The sequence below is a fragment of the Sciurus carolinensis genome, chromosome 19 (assembly GCF_902686445.1).
Source record: "Sciurus carolinensis chromosome 19, mSciCar1.2, whole genome shotgun sequence".
Classification (NCBI taxonomy): domain Eukaryota; kingdom Metazoa; phylum Chordata; class Mammalia; order Rodentia; family Sciuridae; genus Sciurus; species Sciurus carolinensis.
In genome coordinates, this window is record NC_062231.1 from 17431426 (window position 1) to 17452873 (window position 21448).

Consider the following 21448-nt stretch of genomic DNA (forward strand, 5'->3'; position numbering starts at 1 on the left):
ATGGAACCACCATTTGACCCAGCTATCCCACTCCTTGGCCTATACCCAAAGGACTTAAAATCAGCATATTACAGAGATACAGCCACATCAATGTTCATAGCTGCTCAGTTCACAATAGCCAGATTGTGGAACCAACCTAGATGTCCTTCAATTGATGAGTGGATAAAGAAACTGTGGTATATATATACAATGGAATATTACTCAGCCATAAAGAAAGATAAAATTATGGCATTTGCAGGCAAATGGATGAAATTGGAGAATATCATGCAAAGTGAGATAAGCCAATCTCAAAAAGCCAAAGGACGAATGATATCGCTAATAAGTGGGTGATGACACATAATGGGGGGTGGGAGGGGTTAGTGTTAGGGTTAGAGTTAGGTTTAGGGAGGGGGTAAGAAAGGAGGAAGGAAGGACTGTATAGAGGGAAAAGAGGGGTGGGAGAGGTGGGGGGAAGGGAAAAAATAACAGAATGAATCAAACAGCATTACCCTATGTAAATTTATGATTACACAAATGGTATGCCTTTACGCCATGTACAAACAGAGAAACAACATAAACAACATGTATCCCATTTGTTTACAATAAAAAAAAAACTCATTCAGTAGTGTAGTAAAGATTTGTATATCCTAGTTTATGCAAACTATCCTTCGAGTAAAAAAGTCTAATAATGACAGGATCCAAATGGCAATAGGACACAAACATACATGGTTTTTAAATCAGAAAATACATAAAGAAAAGTGAAAAAATGGTAACGATATATTATGTCAGTTTTTTGGGGGGTTTTATTGTTGGTTTTGTGGGATTTTGTTTTGTTTTTGTTTTTCTTTTGGTCATGAAAGTCAAGGAACTTGTTGGGTTTTATTTAAAATGTATTAGCAGCCTCAGACAAGCTGGACCTCACTAAATACAGCCAAGCAGCAAGTCAATTCTGGACCCTTGGGCTGTGTGAGAAATATTCTGAACTCTGGTGTGGCCTAATTTTGCCAGCTAACACCCTTTACGTACCCACACAAACCCTAGGCTTATCTTTATTAGTATGATTCATCAATAACACTGTGATAGTCTGATATCATCCGATTCTACAGATACATCATGAGGTTCTTTAACACAGGAACAATATCATTGCTTCATACAGAGCACCTGTCGACATTTCTAGGTTGTACTCAACTGAAGTTTAAGAAATGTTCAATGAAGGGAGGTAAAAACTCTCACCGGAGGCCCAGCCACCACCCGCAAGCATCTCTAGCGATGCCCAGGTCCAGCCCGAGATCTCCAGCACCGCCCAGGCCAGCCTGCGGTCTCTGCACAGCATCCCCTCTGCACTACACTGCAGCTCCCCATCTACCAACAGGTGGGGTCACCTCTACCTGCTATCATGGATTAGTCCAGACCTGGATGCTGCCATCCTTAGCCGAGGCAGCTCCCTTCCTGGGACACTGCATTATCAAGTAGTTCTCATGCATCAGGCTACTGAGGACCAGGAAGTTTGAATAGTATATTATAGTTTTATGACAAAATTTTTTAAAAATAAGCGTTCATACATATATATATATATATAATATTATATATATATATATTAGTTGTAGGTGGACACAATACCTTTAATTCTTTATTTTTATGTAGTGCTGAGGATCGAGTCTTGGGCCTCATGTGTGCTAGGCAAGTGCCACCAAGCCACAACCCCAGCTCCCAGAATTCTTTTTCATTAGTAGTATTATTACTATTATTCCTACTTTTCTACTTTTTTGTTACTTTTCTCCCTCTATTTTCCTCTTATCTATCTGTTTCCTTGGAGACTCTTTCTTTTCTCATGCTAACAACCAATTTCATTTGATTCTGCTTTCACTCTTCCTATGATATAATACCCCTATAGACTCACTTCCTTTTTTTTATTTTAATTTATTTTTATTCTAAACAAATGGGATACATGTTGTTTCTGTTTGTACATGGTGTAACAGCACACCATTTGCATAATCATACATTCACATAGGGTAATGATGTTTGATTCATTCTGTTTTTCCCTTCCCCCACCCCTCCCACCCCTCTTTTCCCTCTATACAGTCCCTCCTTCCTCCATTCTTGCCACCCTCCCACCCCCCCATTATGTGTCATCATCCGCTTATCAGTGAGATCATTTGCCTTTTGGATTATTGAGATTGGCTTATCTCACTTAGCATGATATTCTCCAATTTCATCCATTTGCCTGCAAATGCCATAATTTTATTATTCTTTATAGCTGAGAAATATACCATTTTGTGTATATATATATATATATATATATATATATATATATCTCAGTTTCTTTATCCATTCATCAATTGAAGGACATCTAGATTGGTTCCACAGTCTGGCTATTGTGAATTGAGCAACTATGAACATTGATGTGGCTGTATCTCTGTTGTATGCTGATTTTAAGTCCTTTGGGTATAGGCCGAGGAGTGGGATAGCTGGGTCAAATGCTGGGTCCATTCCAAGTTTTCTAAGGAATCTCCACACTGCTTTCCAGAGTGACTGCACTAATTTGCAGTCCCACCAGCAACGTATGAGTGTACCTTTTTCCCCACATCCTCACCAACACCTATTGTTGCTTGTATTCTTGATAATCGCCATTCTAATTGGGGTGAGATGGAATCTTAGTGTAGTTTTGATTTGCATTTTTCTTCTTACTAAAGATGGTGAACATTTTTTTATATGTTTGTTGATTGCTTGTAGATCTTCTTCTGTGAAGCATCTGTTCATAGCCTTAGCCCATTTGTTGATTGGGTTATTTGTATTCTTGGTGTAGAGTTTTTTGAGTTCTTTATAGATTCTGGAGATTAGTGCTCTATCTGAAGTATGAGTGGCAAAGATATTCTCCCACTATGTAGGCTCTCTCTTCACATTGCTGATAGTTTCCTTTGCTGAGAGAAAGCTATTTAGTTTGAATCTATCCCAGTTGTTGATTCTTGCTTTTATTTCTTGTGCTATGGAAGTCCTGTTAAGGAAGTCTGATCCTAAGCCAACAAGTGAAGATTTGGACCTACTTTTTCTTCCATAAGATGCAAGGTCTCTGGTCTGATTTCAAGGTCCTTGATCCATGACTCACTTCTTATCTCATTAATATTACATCCTACACTGCTCCCCATCCCCTTTGTCCACATTTAGAAATTGTGAACCTTACTGCAAACCTATTATTTATGCTATAGATAATAATTGAACTTATCATCTCTGTTTATTAAGACAATGCTGTTAATATCTTAATAGGGACGATCTGGGTTAAGGTTGCATATTGTTTGTATGGTGTGCTGCTAATGTTGATCTCCCACTTTAGGGTGAGGTGTGGAAACCTGCAGGGACACTCTAAGCCTATAGGGGAGAAACCACAATTCCTCAGATCCGCACTACTAGAGGGGAAGATATATGAACAACATGAAAAAACAAGGGAAGAAAGGGTCCCAAACAAACCTAAATGCTATATCAATAGAATCCAATGACAGGATGTTGAAGAAATGTCAGAAAAGGAGTTCAGAATGTACATAATTGAAATGATCCGAGACGCCAACAATGAGTTAAGAGAGCAAATGCAGTCAATGAATTATCACACCAATAAACAGTTAAAAGAGCAAATGTTGAAAGCAAAAGATCATTTCAATAAAGAGATAGAGATTCTGGGGAAAAAAAAACAAACAAACAGAAATCCTTGAAATGAAGGAAACAATAAACCAAATTAAAAACTAAATACAAAGCATAATCAATAGATTAGATCACTTGAAAGACAGAACCTCAGACAATGAAGACAAAATAGTTAATCTTGAAAGCAAACTTGACCAAATACAGAAGATGATAAGAAATCATGAATGGAATGTCCAAGAATTATGGGATATCATGAAAAGACCAAATTTAATAATTATTTGGATTGAGGAAGGCACAGAGATATAAACTAAAGGAATGAAAAATCTGTTCAATGAAATAATATCAGAAAATTTCCCAAATCTGAAGAATGAAATGGAAAATCAAATACAAGAGGTTTACAGGACACCAAATGCACAAAATTAAAACAGATCCACAACAAGTCACATTATAATGAAAATGCCTAACATAAAAAATAAAGATAGAATTTTAAAGGCTGCAATAGAAAAGTATCAGATTATAAACAGGAGGAAACCAATATGGATATCAGCAGATTTCTCAGCCCAAACCCTAAAAGCTAGAAGGACCTGGAACAATATATTTCAAGTTCTGAAAGAAAATGGATGCCAAACAAGAATTTTACACCCAGAAAAACTAACCTTCAGATTTGATGATGAAATAAAATTCTTCCGTGATAAACAAAAGTTAAAAGAATTTACAAATAGAAAGCCTGCACTATAAAATATTCTCACCAAATTATTCCATGAGGAAGAAATGAAAAACAGCAATGTAAGTCAGCAAAGGGAGGAACTACTCTAAAGAAAAAGCCAATTAAAGGAGAAACCAAGTCAAGCTGAAAACCAAAAATAAGCCAAAATTGCTGGGAATACAAATTACATCTCAATAATAACCCTGAGTGTTAATGGTCTAAACTTATCAATGAAAAAACATAGACTGACAGACTGAATTAAAAAGAAAGGACCCAAAAACGTGCTGCCTTCAAGAGACTAATCTCATAGAAAAAGATACCCACAGACTAAAGGGGAAAGGATAGGGAAAAATACCATGCACATGAATCTGGTTAAAAAGCCAGGGTTTCCAAACTCATATCAGATAAAGCAGATTTCAAGCCAAAGTTAGTTAGAAGGGATAAAGAAGGACATTTCATACCGCTTAAGGGAAGCATAAATCAGCAAGACATAATGATTATTAATATTTATGCCCCAAACAATGGTGCATCCATGTACATTGAACAAATCCTTCTCAATTCCAGGAATCAAAGAGACCACAACACAATTCATAGGTAACTTTAACACACCTCTCTCACCACTGCATTAATCTTCCATACAAAAATTGAACAAAGAAACCACAGAACTCAATAATACAATCAATAATTTAGACTTAACAGACATAAATAGAATATTCCATCCATCAAGGAGCAAATATTCTTTCTTCTCAGCAGCACATGGATCCTTTTCTAAAATAGACCATATGTTATGCCATAAAGCTACTCTTAGCAAATTAAAAAAAAAAAAATAGAGATACTACCTTGTATTCTATTACATCATGAATGAAATTATAAATCAAAGATAAAATAAAAAACAAACTACTCCAATGTCTGGAGATTAAATAATATGCTACTGCATGATGTATAGATAGCAGAAGACATCAGGGAGGAGATAAAAAAAATTCTTACAGGTAAATGAGAACAATGATACAATATATCAAAATTTCTGGGATGCTATGAAAGCAGTATTAAGAGGAAAATTCATTGTATGGAGAACATTCAATAAAAGAAAATAAACAACCTAACATTAGAGTTCGAGAAAAAGAAGAACAGATCAATACCAAGAGTATTAGAAGAAAGAAAATAATTAAAATCAGAGATGAAATCAATAAAATTGAAACAAAAGAAACAATTCAAAAAATTGACAAAAGAAAAATTTGGTTCCTTGAAAAAATAAAAAACAAAACTGATAAACCCTTAGCCACCCTAATGAAGAGAGAGAGAAAACTCAAATTACTAAAATTCATGATGAAAAAGGAAATATCACGACACACACTATTGAAATACAAAACATAATTAGAGGCTATGTTCAAAATCTATACTCTAACAAAATAGAAAATCTTGAACACATCAACAGGTTTCTAGAGACATATGATGCACCCAAACTGAATCTGGAGGACATACACAATTTAAACAGATCAATTTCAAGCAATGAAATAGAAGAAGTCACCAAAATCCTACCAACCAAGAAAAGTCCAGGACTAGATGGATTCTCAGGCGAGTTCTACAAGACCTTCAAAGGAAAACTGATTCCAATACTCCTCAAAGTATTCCAGGAAATAGAAAAGGAGGGAACTCTTCCAAACTCATTCTATAAAGCTAGTATCCCCTGATACCAAAACCAGACAAAGACACGTCAAGCAAAGAAAACTTCAGACCAATATCCCTAATGAACATAGATGCAAAAATTCTTAACAAAATTCTAACAAATCACATAAAAAATATTAAAAAAATAGTGCACCATGATCAAGTGGGTTTCATCCCAGGGATGCAAGGTTGGTTCAACATCCAGAAATCAATGTAATTCACCACATCAACAGACTTAAAGTTAAGAATCATACAATTATTTCAATAGATATAGGAAAAGCATTTGATAAAACATAGTACCATTTCACTCTCAAAACACTAGAAAAAAAATAGGGCTAGTAGGAATATACCCCAACATTGTAAAGGCTATCCATTCTAAGCCCATAACCAACATCATTCTGAATGGAGAAAAACTGAAAACATTCCCTCTAAAAAGGAACAAGACAGGGATGCCCTCTTTCTTCTACATCAACATTCAACATCGTGCTTGAAACTCTAGCCAGAGCAATTAGACAGACCAAAGAAATTAAAGGGATATGAATAGGAAAAGAAGAACTTAAACTATCATGATGTGCCAATGACATGATTCTATATTTAGAGGATGCAAGAAATTCCACCAGAAAACTTCTAGAATTCATAAATGAATTCAGCAAAGTAGCAGGATATAAAATCAACACTCATAAATCTAATGAATTTCTATTAATAAGTGATGAATCCTCTGAAAAGAAATTAGGAAAACTACCCCATTCACAATAGCCTCAAAAAATAATATTCGGGAATCAATCTAACAGAAGAGGTGAAAGACCTCTACAATGAAAACTACAGAACACTAAAGAAGGAAATTAAAGAAAATCTTAGAAGATGGAAAGATCTCCCATGTTCTTGGATAAGTAGAATTAGTATTGTAAAAAGCACTATACAAATTCAATGCAATTCCAATTAAAATCCCAATGACTCACCTCATAGAAATAGAGAAAGCAATCATGAAATTCATTTGGAAGAATAAGAGACCCAGAATAGCCAAAGCAATCCTTAGCAGGAAGAGCAAAGCAGGAAGTATCACAATACTAGACCTTCAACTGTACTACAGAGTACTAGCAACCTAAACGGCATGGTATTGGCATCAAAATAAACAGGTAGACCAATGGTATAGAACAGAGGACACAGAGACAAACCCACATAAATACAGTTATCTCATACTAGACAGAGGTGCCAAAAACATACAATGGAGAAAAGATAACCTCCTCAACAAATGGTGCTGGAAAAATTGGAAATCCATGTGCAGCAAAATAAAATTAAACTCCTATCTCTCACCCTGCATGAAACTCAACTCAAAATGGATCAAGGACCTAAGAATTAGACCAGAGACCCTGCACCTAATAGAAAAAAAGTAGGTCCAAATCTTCATCATGTTGGCTTAGGACCAGACTTCCTTAACATGACTCCCAAAGCACAAGAAATAAAAGCAGGAATCAATAAATGGGACTAATTCAAACTAAAACCTTTTTCTCAGCAAAGGAAATAATCAACAATGGGAAGAGAGAACCTATAGAGTGGGAGAAAATCTTTGCCACGTGCACTTCAGATAGAGCACTAATCTCCAGAGTGTATACAGAACTCAAAAAACTTTACACCAAGAATACAAATAACCCAATCAATAAATGGGCTAAGGAATTGAGCAGATACTTCACAGAAGAAAATGTACAAGCAATCAACAGATAGATGAAAAAATGTTCAACATCTCTAGTCATAAGAGAATTGCGAATCAAAACTACCCTAAAATTTCATCTCACCCCAATTAGAATGTCTATTATCAAGAATACAAGCAACAATAGATGTTGGCAATAATGTGGGGGAAAAGGTACACTCATACATTGCTGGTGGGGTTGCAAATTGGTGCAGTCACACTGGAAAGCAGTATGGCGATTCCTTAGTAAACTTGGAATGGAACCACTATTTGACCCCAGCTACTGCATTCCTTGGCCTACACACACACACACACACACACACACACACACACACACACACAAAATGGAATACTACTCAGCCTTAAAGAAGAATAAAATTATGGCATTTGCAGGTAAATATATGGAGTTGGAGAATATCATGCTAAGTGAGATAAGCCAATCCCAAAAAACCAAAACCAAATGACTTCTCTAATAAGTGGTTGACGATACATAATGGGGGTGGAGGGGCAGGAGGGGAAGGGGTAAGGCAAGAATGGAGGTAATGCACATCATTACCCTATGTACACGTATGAGTACACAAACAATGTGACTCTACTTTGTGTACAACCAGAGAAATGAAAGTTGTACCCCATTGTGTACAATGAATCAAAAAAAAAAAAAAAAAAAACCTCTCACAGGATAGGACTACTCATCTCTTTTTGCCAAAACTTTCTAAATTTCAACATGACAAACTGGTGTTTTTGACCGACATGTGAACTCAAAGAAAAAAAACAGTCTTCTCTTAGCAATATTAAAAAGGTTGAAGTACTACAAGGTTAGGAAGTAATTTTCTAAGCCAAATTACAAATGGCACAGTAGACTTGGTCTTTGGAAACATTGTGCAGGAAAAAAAAAGTTTTAATGTATAATTAGAAGGTCATTTTAACTTTAAAATTCCAATTAACCTACAGCACACGCCTAATATGAATATACTGGGCCTGAAATATACTCATCTCTTACTTTGAAGTTTTTCCTCCCGTTTTCCAAATGAGGACATATTAAAAAGCATCCAATTTTTGTGAAGGAACATTACGGAAGCCCTTTCACCCTCCCAATTTGTATAAATGACTTTTCCTCCAGTCATCCATTTGGCTAACTTAATGGTCCTTTAAATTCTCACTACTGGTTTATGTTCATCCTCAGCCTTGGATTTAATAGTTCCAAGCTCTTCCTGTCTTATTACTCACATTTGATCCAAACTAATCACACACTTTCCTGCACTAGGTATCCTTTGCAGCCCAGAGGCTTCTGGGATGGCACACTGCTTGCAAAAAAGGGAAACCAAGTCAGCACAGTCTTATATGGTGAAGACAGACAGAAACTGTTCCCCTGTGCTGGCTGATGAAGGGAGTACATAACTAATGTCCCGGATGAGAAAGAAAATCAGGTTTTGGACAGTCTCAGGACAGTTTTTCTTTGGTCACAGGTGTGATTCGGATGTCTGGGATGTCCTTCCTGTCACTCATTTGTACATTTAAAAAAAAATTTAGTTTCAGATTTTAGATTTTACCTGGCCCTGCTCCCTTTACTTCTTTTCTTATTCTTTAACTTCTTTTCTAATAATGTCATTGTTTCCTATCCAACCTTTACTGGATAGAACCAAGATGAGCATCGTCAAATCTTTTTTTTTTTTTTTTGCACACACTGGAGACTGAACCCAGGGGTGCTTGCTGACAAGGTATTGCTCAGTTGTTGAGGATAGCTTTGAATTTGTGCTTCTCCTGCCTCAGCCTCCTGAGTTGCTGGGATTATAGGCATGTGCCACCATACCCAGCTGTCAAATCATTTTTTATTTAATGTATTTTATTTCTCTCCCGAGAACTTCACCACTCTTGTGATTTTTCTCTCCTCTTTATTTCCTCACTAGCCCTTGGAATAAGTGCTTAAAGTTCTTTTTGTCCAAACCAGGCACATGATGCATACACACCCACTTTTTAATTTTCTAATAGATGATCAGAGAATACCAGGGATATAAATATTCTTAGTAATTATTTAATCTTATCCATTTTTAATATGAAAAACAGGAAAAAATATGAGCAGAGGAAAAAATACATTCCTATGCCTAGTAAGCAACCTACTTAGTTAATAGCACAGCTAGTACAGTTCTAGAACTGATGTGGGTTAATACCATACCCAATTCACTGTCTCTGTATTTAAAAATGCAGTTGATGGTGACTAAATTTTTCTTTATTCTGACAGGACATCGGGTTGCAAAATCAGTCTGACAATTGCAAAGCATAGGATTTCACAATCATGCCACTTTGCCATTTGAAATGGCATAATCTTTGAAGATATTCAAAAGATCTAACAGAGTATAGTACTCCTCCATTAAGGCCTTAGTATGAACATATGAAAGTTAGGGGAAAATTGGTGAGAGTTTATGGAATCATAGAGCATACTCCCTTCATTCTCCATGAAGCCCACCCCAACCACTTTCACCAACATTAACCAAATGTAACAACAGTTCTTGATCTACCCTTCTGTTCGTAAACCCCTAGGAAGTTTTATGAAACCACAGCAAACTTCTCATGGGTGAGAAAGATTTTGTTTGCTCATTTAGACTTTACATGGATGAGTTTGTAATGGTAGTATAGCTTTGCCTGTTGAGACTTTTTTTTTTTTTTTTTTTTTTTGGGTAATGTTGGGGAGGAAACCCAGGACTTCAAGCATGCTAGGTGAACTCTCTTCCACTAAACTACATCCCAAGGCCCAAAGATCCATTTTTAAGTTCAGTCTCTCAGTACCCTATACAATTCATGTCTGAATCCCACAGGTGCTGGCCTTGGAAGAGGGGAGATGGTCCCCTCCTTTTGCTGACTAAGATGTTCTTCCTGGGTTAGCCACATTGTTATTAAGAAATTCTCCCTCCAAAGTCTGCTCAGTTCTCAATTAAAATTCTAGAGGGTAACCAGATAGTTCATCTGCCTTTTTCAAGGTTATGTGAATCTGTCATTTAGTCCTAGTTACCACTCCTGATAGGCATGTAGAATAGCTGCTTATCTGTGACAAATGCTTCATAAGCAAAACAATGCCTGAGAGAATGAAATTAGAGAGAAGGGGAAGGCAACAGAGGAAGGAAAATAAATGTAGATGGAACTCATGGTGGGTCCTGAACCATGCACAGATTTCATGGGAAAGAGGTATGGATGGAGAAAAGGGAACAGAGGGGCATCCCTGTGGGGTACATTATGCTTGGAAAGGATGTAACTCAAACAGTAAATAGTGGGACAAATGCCTGGAAGGAGGCCATCACAATGTCCAACCACATATGTCCAGTCATTTGGGTTTCAAGGGACAAAATCTCACTCCAAAGTATCTGATTTGATTAGTGGGAGTCTCTAAGTTTATTAAAAAAATAAATACAAGAGAAATCCAGAGGCTGGGGTTGTGGCTCAGTGGTAGAGTGCTCGCCTGGCATGCATGAGGCCCTGGGTTCAATCCTCAGCACCACATAAAAATAAAATAAATTATTGTGTCTACCTACAACTAAAACAAAATATTAAAAAGAAAAAAAGAAGACCAGATTCAAACTCCAGGCACAGAATGGCTTTATGGAATTTGGCGTCTTCTTCTTCATTATTCATCTAGAAAACGTTTTCAAGCAGCCTTCCTTCTCTTTACAAAGGTAGACTCCAGCAGCTGAGATCACATTGAGGGATTAGATAACAAAACCACAGTCAGCCTTCAGAGCTTGGCCAGCTTTGAAATCTTCCTGGTGACTATGAGTGACAGGTGCTCTGTGCCTGTTCCTGGGGTCAAGGGAATGAACCACTCCCACCTGAACAATGCAGGCTGATAGTGGCGCTTTGGGTACTATAGGTGACAAGGTGGAGACTGTGACTAGAAAGGGAATAGATGCTGGAAGAACACAAAATAATAGTTGGTCACCATATGATCCTGACTTGGAATGCTCCTCTACAAGGGACCTTATAGGTAACCGAGTTGAAACTCTTTATGTAATATTTACAATTGAGAAAATTAAAACCCACAAAGGGAAAGCCCAAGAGAAAGTAAATTAATACATTGGAAGCCCCAAAATAAGATTGGAATACACAATTGTTTAATCCAAAATTTCTATCTTGAGAATGAAACATTGAAAAGTAATAAATACAGAAGTGTTTTTACTCAAGTTACACATAAACACACATACACACACACACACACACATACACACACACACACACACAAAGGGTGGGGAGGAGGAGTAAGAGGATGACAATGAGGACAGACTTGACGATTTTGACGTGGGATCAAGTTCCTTCTGTGAACATGTTTCATTGACTGGCCTCTCTGTTATCAGGGGGGAGAAAAATCAACTGTAATCAAATTCAGTTTTGTTCTCTTTAATGTGAAATGAAAACTGGAAAGCAGTTGCACGGCAACCTACTTGCAACACATTTTCTAGTATTCAAGATTTCTCTCCAATATTTTACCAGAGTCTTGTCCATGATTAACAGTGACAAACTTACCAAATGTTTTTAAACATTTTTCTCTGAAATAGCATCCTCTTTTTCTCTTCCTCCACTCATTTAATATAATTTTAAGTACATTAAATAATTACAGTAACACATATTATTAGAATAAACTGATTCGCAAATAATAAATACAGCAAATTCTTGGTAGTCAACGATCCTGCTGGTAGGAAATACTAATCAATGAAACATCAATCAATGAACTCTGAGTGTTCAGTGCATTAGGGTATCAGATAGTATATCACAAAAAAAGAACAGCTTCTTTTTGGTTTACATATTTACTAGTTCAAAAATGACCACTGGCCAGTTAAAAGAAATTGGTGAAGAGAACATCTATTGTATTATTTAAGAGGAGACAGCATGTCTCAAAATCTGGGAAAGAGGTGTGTATATAAATACACACATACATATACACACATGTGCATGTATACATATAAAAGGAAACAATTATTCTCAAGTCTCTTTTTTTATCTAGGTTGCAAGTTTCTCTGCATTCCTTAACACTTGCTCAAGTCCAAAAATCTCTAAACATCACAAGATTAGAAATAAGGCACCTCCACAGAGATATTCTTCTCACCCTTCCTTTCTCAGGCCACTCTGTTAGGAGAGGCAGCACAGCCTGGAAAGAAGTTCCCACAGGGATGTCTAAGACAGACAGACAGACAGACAGCCTCCTCTGTACGTTCTACTTCGTGGAGTCAGAGCACAGCCTTCCCATGAATGCTTTTAAAATCTCAACAAACTACAATTGAGTCATCACCTCGACTTTGCACAGGAAGCTCCTCCAAATGAGAAAAACTTTTAGGATGAATATTTTCCCCATCAAAAAAAAAAAAAAATACTTCAACTTTATACACATAAGTATCCCTTTGTGTATTCTTCATTTTTAACAGTTTAATTTTTTTCTTTTTAATTTTTCTATAGACTGCACTTTGATGCATTGTACACAAGTGAGGTACAACTTTTCATTTCTACAGTTGTACACAATGTAGATTCATACCATTTGTATAATCATACACGTACATAGGGTAAAGATGTCTAAATCCACTATCTTTTCTTCCCCCACCCACTCCGTCCTCATTTCCCTCTACACCATCCAAAGTTCCTCCATTCTACTCTTACTCCTCCGACCCACACCCCCAACCTCCCCAATAGTGTATCATTACTCACTTATCAGAGAAAACATTGGGCTTTTGGTTTTGGGAGATTGGCTTATTTCGCTTAGCGTGATATTCTCCAATTCCATCCATTTACCTGCAAATGCCATAATTTTATTTTTCTTTATGGCTGAATAGTATTTCATTGTGTATATGTACCACAGTTTCTTAATCCATTCATTTATCCATTCATTTTCATTTATCCATTCATTTGGAGTCACCATAAATATTTGTTTCATTTCACCATAAATATACAGTTTCATTTATCCATTCATTAGGTTGGTTCCACAATCTAGCTATTTTGAATAGAGCTGCTATAAACATTGATGTGGCTGCATCACTCTAGTATGTTGATTTTACATCCTTTGGGTATAAACCGAGGAGTGGGATAGCTGGGTCAACCTCTGCATATTTTTTACACATCCTTCTGTAAAAAAGCCAGGAATTCATGGATAAAGACAGTGTGTCAAGGAACTGAAGAACTGTTGGCAATGCCCTGGAAGGGGTTCAGATCCTAGTTGTGAGCACTGCGCGAGTGTATAAATGAGGATAGTTAGTGTTTGCTGTAAAGTGGGTCCACAGCATGTTTTTGACCCATGGTGCCTTGAATTTGCTTTGGGAGGGACAGTGTAGACAAAGACTTTCTAGGAAAAGCAAGGTAGTCTTAAACTATCATCCATGAGACCTGGGGATGTGACTCCGTGATGGAGCACTTGGCTAGCATGCATGAGGCTCTGGGTTTGACCCACATCAGCACAATATGAATAAATGAACAAACGGTGATTTGCTTTTGAGAAAAAAACATTTTCCAGGTCAATAAGAAATAGGGAAATGAGTGATAACGGTGGCTTTTAGGCAGTAAAAGGGTTTAATCTGTCTAAAAATTAGAAAATCTGGAGATGCTTGAGCTACTAACCTACATTCACATCCTTCAAATATTTATGGTGACTCCAAATGTATCCTGGCTTCCTGACTGTTCTCCTTTCTAGCTCTGTTATTTGCATTCTAGTCCTTAAGAATAGGTGCTTTATGTTAATTATTCTATTAAGGTATTTTCTTATCTATATTCTTTATTAACATCTATCTTCTGCCTATTAGATGCCAGTCCTATTCTAGACCTGATATTGTTTTGTAATCTGCTGCATCTCAGTAGATATGCTTGAGATACTGTTGGAGCTTATAACATGAACTTCTATAGGCAGATTTAAAAAACTGTCATGACAATGAACATAGAGTGCACCTCAGTGCACCCTTATTAAACAAGCTTCTAGGCCCCAAAGAAACATCCTGCTTTGAAAGAGCATTGTGGGTCAAGGCAGTAATTTTTTTCTTGGTATTTTCTCCTAGTCACCTAATAAACTCTGACACATTTGGTATATTCCAGGTAATTAAGGAAGGATACAGTACAGCATAACTAAATTGGAGCCAGAACTATTTTAATTCAGATCTTCACAGCTTTGAGCTTTCTGGTTTTATGAAAAATAAAGTATTTGATCTTGAGATCTTGAGTAAAATCATGAAATCCTCTTCTATAAAGCTGATTTTTTTTTTTTTTTAATGCTGGGTAGAGTTTTGGTTTTGTTGTTTTTGTCTATTATTTCACACATTGCAGATTTAATTGAGGAAGCAAGCTGTTTTACAGGCCCACTGGAAAACCACCACCAATTGTGAGAGCCATTAGAGTTAGCTTTGAGAATCCACCCTTCATTACACTAACTTCCTAACATTCATGATCATGGCACTGATGAAAATTTGCTGGCCCATGACCTCTGCTGGCTCTAAGCAAAGGACACCTAGGACCACCTACTCTCAGAGAAGCAAAGCATTTTGGATGGTGAAGAGTTGAAGGCGACTTGGGCATATTTGCTCTGAAGACATGAGGACTGGAGAGGATTACTGTGTGTTCTAGTTAATGGGCAACATATGAGTAGGGAAAATGCCAGGGATTCCTTGGCTCATCAGAAAATGCAGAGAAACTAAAAATTACACATGAGCTTTGGCCTAGGAGCTAAAGGAGAGCTGCCAAGTTCTGCAGATATTCCCTAGATCCGCTATAAATATTGGGCAGACAGTGGAACTACAGCTGACCATCCCAGGGCTTGGCTTCAGTCATCATTAAACTGAGAAACAACACCTTTGGCTAAGAAAAACACTGATTCCTCATTTTCTATGGATGAAAAATGAACACAAAAGATAAAAGGAAATAAAAAGCTACTTTCACAGAAATAGTGTACTCGCTCACAATTCAGCCAAAAACAATTTGTGATGTTTATGCACACATAGAAAATGCCAGCCAAAAATCCAGATGTTGGATGAACATGTTCAAAATATGAATCTAAAGAGTAATAATGTGAATTATTAATTAGCTCTTTACCTTTTTGACAATGAAGGGTTTAGCTCAGTCAAAGACAGAAGATGTACTCTGAATGCTGTAGGATGTACCAGTTCATTCCCAACCCAATACAGAACATCCACAAGACAGAAAAAATGAAGGGGAAGAAAAAAAATAACTCAAAGCAGGGTAGAAAAACTTACTTGTCCTTATAGAATATGCTCCATTTAGAGTTTAATTTTAGATGTTCCACAGCTTTGGTCAGAAGCCTCAGCTTAACTGAAATGCTTTTCTTTCTCCACTTTCTTAGGAGTGACACTGTAAAGGCATAGCTTCAATCTTAATGTTCTATCTGTTAAGAAATCGAAAGAAGCTTGATTCTCTTCATAATAATGTGTATTGACAGTATGGCTAGATAGAAGCCATGGTCTTTTTTATATAGTCACATGAAAATATTCATTGTTCTCTGGGTAGGAAAGTTTTGCATGAAATGGTTACTGTTGCACACATCTCAATAATACTTATAATAATGGCAACATTTCTCCTCCATTTTGTTGTCTATGGTCATTTTTTCCCTTTCCTTCTTATCAATTCATGATGGTATTTTGCATCTGATTTTGTAAACTTACATAACTCCATATGCATGAAAATAGCATTTTCTTTTAAGTATTTATGAAACCTTTCATATAACTAGTAATTTCCTAACAGCGTGCACCTGGGTTGGTAACCATGGAATATGGACATCATTATGTGGTAGCTAGAGCTTAGGAAGAGGGGATCTCACCTGAGACCCTATAATTTGTTGGTTTGCCTCAACTCATGTCAAATCCTTACCATTCACCTGTCTTTATAGTCATCTGAGTGAGCCTTGAAAGACTCTCAGATGACATCTCACATACATGCTCAGGTGATACTCCCCAGACTTTCAGAATGTAGTCAAACTCATTGTGGTTTTCAGAACCCTTCACTATGCAACTCTGGCCTACTTAAAAGCTCTAATTTGTGTCAGGCACTTATGTGATGTGTGATTCCTGATCCATCCAGACATACAACCACCTAAAAATTTTGATTGAGTATTGCAATATCCAGGTAAAGTACTGAATGCTACTGGTACAATGGTACATAGCAGACTTATTTTCGGAGAGAGAGAGAAATAAATAATAAGGTAATTACAGTCGTGGGGGACTTGTGGGATGCTGGAAATGCAGAAGGAGCTACCAGCGCAGACTGGAGTGGAGCATGATGACCACAGTGGTACTACAGTTTTGGATCTTGAATGTCTCTCAATCTATATTAATGGCTTGTTCCTCAGGGTGGAAAACTTTAAGAGGTAGACCTAACAGGAGGTCTTCAGACCCTGTGGGTATGCTCTTGAAGAAGGTTATGGGACCCCAGCCCCTTCTCTCTTTTTGGCTTCCTGATCAAAAAGAGAGTGTGTTTATTCTGCCTTGTGCTCAAGCCATGATGTGCTGCCTCATCCAAGGTCCAAAGCAATGGGACCAATCAACCATGAACTGAAACCTTTAAAACTGTGAACCAAAATAATACTTTTCTCTCTATAAGGTGATTATCTCAGTTATTTTGTTACAATGACAAAAATCCGACTAACATACATAGTTTCCATGCAAAACTAAGATCTAAGCAAAGACCCAAAGGATATAAAGAAATCAATCAGTCAGATAATACAGTCAAGACTAGTCATCCAGTAGAGAGGAGTCTTTCTAATGTCTTATAAACAGGAACATTTTTAAAAACCAAAATTATTTCAAGATGGTTGCAATGTAGGACTATGGTGCAGGATGAATGATTGGCAGCTCCCCTATTATGTCTTCCCCTTCAATCCCCTCTCCCTGCTTGGCTGCAGTCTTCTTCTCATTGTCTGCCAGATGGACTCCCAGTCTTCATTTTGTGTACTACAATCCTCTAAGGAGTCTTCACTCCTATCATCATCCTGCACTTACAGATACTCCCATGTTCTACAGTTACTGACTTTTTCCGACACCTCCCTTTAATTCTGTATGCTTCGAGGGGGTCTCCATCACTTGTTTCCTTGCGTCCTAGCAAGAGCAAGGAACATAACAGAAATGTATTTGAGTAAAAAGGAGAAGAGATGGTTAAAAACTTCATCTTTTAGTCTTGTAACCTATCCACAAATGCACTGATCTGCATTGTAAGACAGGCAATCTGCTCTGGACATGTATCAGAGAATGGAATTGATTCAAAACCTCCCAATGAAAACATGAATGACTCATGGGGTCTTTATCTCCTCCTGATAACATACAAAGGGAAGAGTGATTTGTTTTAAAAAGCCTACACAGAGCATGAAAACTTCTAGGGAGAATACTTAATTAGATTGGAGTGGAGAAAGAATAGAAAAGAATGCAAATATTGGATTTCCTTTGAGTAAGAGGATGGAGTTCAATCATTGTACAAAGCATGTTTTATGAAATCTTTGGGGACCTGCACCTTTAGAAAAGAGATACAAAGCAGAATATCAGCAGAGGAGTCCTTTCTCTTGACATAGTGTCTTCTCTTAGAAATAACTTTCCTTTTAAAATTAAATGAAACATAAATTGTAATCAGAATGTTACCTTAGGTCAGAAGGATGCTAATAAACACCCTTTGCTGATGGCCTCACAAGATCGTGTTGAGCGGAAGCACCTCAGTTCTTGTGTTCCAATGAAAGAAAATTTAAAGTATAATGCAGAAAGTCAAGCAAGAGAATTTAATCACAGTGGAAGTAAAGTAAGGCTTAACCAAAGAGCCCTCTCAAGAAAGACTGTGTCATTTGAGCAGAAAATGACAAAGGAAGCCATGCTATTTTCTCATTTGTTGCTTTTTGATGTTTTGCAGGAGAACTGGGTTCCACCTTCTGCAGTCTTTACCAATCAGATGTTACCTCCTCCTTCACATTGGATAGGGAATTTTTTGACCCTAGTTGGTCCTATCTGAAACTGTCTGAAACTGTCATGTCAACCAAGATATTCAGTGGGGCTTCATCTACAAGTCCATCTTGTGTTCTCATGGGTGCTGGGGTCAATGATGTGGCAGACTTCATTTTTTTTTTTCAGACTTCATCTTAATAAGCCTGTGCAACTGAAGAACTTTCCTTTCTGAAATACATTGAGAAACCTATGACCATAAATCCTAACTTTACAATGCACTCAGCAGATCCTGTCAGAAGTTAGCCTCATTGATCTTTTTTTTTATTGATGTATTTCCTAATTGGCTCCTTTTGTTTCTCCCTGTTTGTTCTCAGGGGTTGTGTACACCTGTTGTTTTACAAGTTACTTGATCATTAAAAGCAATTCAAAGAAACCCTTGTCACTGTTATGTCGTTAGTTCACATTTCACTGCTCATTGCCACTATCTAACACTTGTATCTCTCCAAAAAATCTTTGTGGTAGCAAGGAAGAGAGAGTAAAAGGAAGGGGAAGAAATTCAGGAAAGCAAGAAAAAGACAAAGAGTGAAAACAATAGAGACCTAGGAAAGCGAGGTGACACTGACGCCTGCTAAGAGTAGTGTGCTGCTAATCAGAGCTCCTGGCTCTGCAAGGGACCTGCAAAGGTAAAGAGAAAAATGACTCCTGTAGTTATTCCACTAAGGAAGTAAAGGATAAATAATGCAGGAAAAATGTTCTCTGAAAATGCGGCACAATTAATGCACACTTGGATGCATGATTATTTCAATTCTTGTTAATGTTAATGCTCTTCTCTCAGAAAACTCTTGTCCCATAAAAAAGAATATATGCAAATTGCAATATTATGAAAACAATATGATCACTACAAAAGAGGAATGTCAACTCAAAGAACGGATCAGGTGTGTGGGTTCATTTGCATTTCATGGTGACAAGTTGGAAACCAGCCTGCATAAATTATGTTCAAACACCAAACCCTCAAAGAGATGCATGCTTGGGCGGTAGAATGCAGCATCAACCACACTCTCAGGTATCCTATGCTGACAACACCTACCTTCGACAGTGGCTCGCTTGGGCTGGATGGTGATGGCCCCTTCTGCAATATCTTCATGCTGGTGTAGAGGGTTTATTTTGGATCCCCAGCTGTCTGATCCCACCCAAAGAAAATGGCCCACTTGGTCAGCTCTTTTGGCTGCTGCAAGTATCTGCCTGTGGAGAGGAATATAAAAAGGAATATTAATGATAAATAACAGAAGCTGAACAACAGCATATTCAAAATCAAGTAGAAGGAAAGCAAGCTATTCCTTCTCAAAAAGCAAATAATTGATGGGGAAAAAAAAAGCATGTCAAAGGATTTACATGCCTAATATAGAAAGAGATTTTGCAAACCAATAATAAAAATGTCAAAGCATCTTGAGTAAAACAGGCAAAGGACATTTAAAAAAAATCAAATGATAAAGAACTATAAATGCTCAATAAGCAGGAGATACATATTCACATATATCATAAAGGATGAGAAATAAATTAGAACAAGATACCAAATTCATTTCCTATATGGACCAATTTATTTTTATTTTTTTTATTTTTTTGAGTTTGCACTTAGGGCTGAAGAACTGAGAACATCCAATCACAGTTGGTAGTAAATGTCATTTCATGACAGCAATATGTTCACATAAGTCAAAGTTCTTACAGTATTTATTCAACTAAACAGAATTCATATTATTCAGTCATAAAGAATAAAACTATGGCATTTGTAGGTAAATGGATGGAATTGGGGAATATGGTGGTAAAAAAATAAGCCAATTCCCCCAAACTAAAGGTCATATGTTTTCTCTGATAAGTGGATGATGATACATAATGGGGTGGGGGGTAAGGGAAGAACGGAGGAATGTTGGATTGTGTAGAGGGAAATGCAGGGGAGGGAGTGGGGGTATGAAAGATGGTGGAATGAGACAGACATCATTACCTTATGTACATGTATGATTACACCAATGGTATGAATCTACATCATGTACAACCTTAGAAACAAAAAGTTATACCCCATTTGTGTACAATGAATCAAAATGTAGTCTGTAAAAATAAAAATAAATAAAATTAAACATTTTTAAAAAACAGATTTCCATATTAAACATGAAAAATTTATTTTCTATGTTTATGGATTAAACTGCTTTATAAATAGCAAAGACAATAAGAGTAAATGAAAGAAAAAAGAAAACTACTTATTAATGGAAAGTCATTACAGTAGTACATTTGGAAGAAGAGGGGAGGGGTGAGAAGTAATGTGTTTTCAGAACACAAAAGTACAACTAAAGTTCCTTTAGAAAAAATGACTTGTTGGCTTCACAGGACTTGAAGTTAGCAGAGGTACAGAACTAAATACAAAAGAACTGACTGAAAGCTTGTATGTGGAATGAGAAAAAGCCAGTTCATTCCTTCTTTCTTCTAGGCAGGAAAAGGAATGGTAATTTTCTTAAAAAGAAATGTAAGCAATGGGTTCTGACATTGTGAACACTCAAACATTAAAAGATAAGAGTTACATGAAACATGACTAGAATAGTGTGGAGATTCCTTTGAAAACTGGAAATAAAGCACCATATTACCCCCACTCCTTGTATTTATGCAAAAGAACTGAAATCTGCATACTATAGTGATACAGTCATATCAACATTAATTGCAGAACAATTCACAATAGTCAAATCATGGAATCAACTCAGAAGGTTGTCAATAGATGAAAGGACAAAGAAAATTGTTGCTTATATTCATGATAGAGTTTACTCAGAAGGAAGGATGAAATTATTGATTTCCCAGTAAATGGATGGAACTGGAGAATATCATGTGAAGTGAAACAAGGAAGGCACA

The 21448-nt window shown here is 36.8% G+C and overlaps 1 protein-coding gene across 4 annotated transcripts in view; it reads right to left on the reverse strand.

Annotated features, from left to right (window-relative positions):
- Window positions 1-21448, reverse strand: part of Grm7 (glutamate metabotropic receptor 7) — a 902155-nt gene that overhangs the window by 408064 nt on the left and 472643 nt on the right. For all 4 annotated transcript variants that reach the window (XR_007106295.1, XM_047535033.1, XM_047535032.1 and 1 more), the window contains exon 4: window positions 19644-19798. Coding sequence is in view for 3 of the 4 variants with exons in the window: in XM_047535033.1 (XP_047390989.1) it covers window positions 19644-19798 (155 nt within the window). In the remaining variant the exon portion in view is untranslated. The remainder of the gene's footprint in view (window positions 1-19643; window positions 19799-21448) is intronic.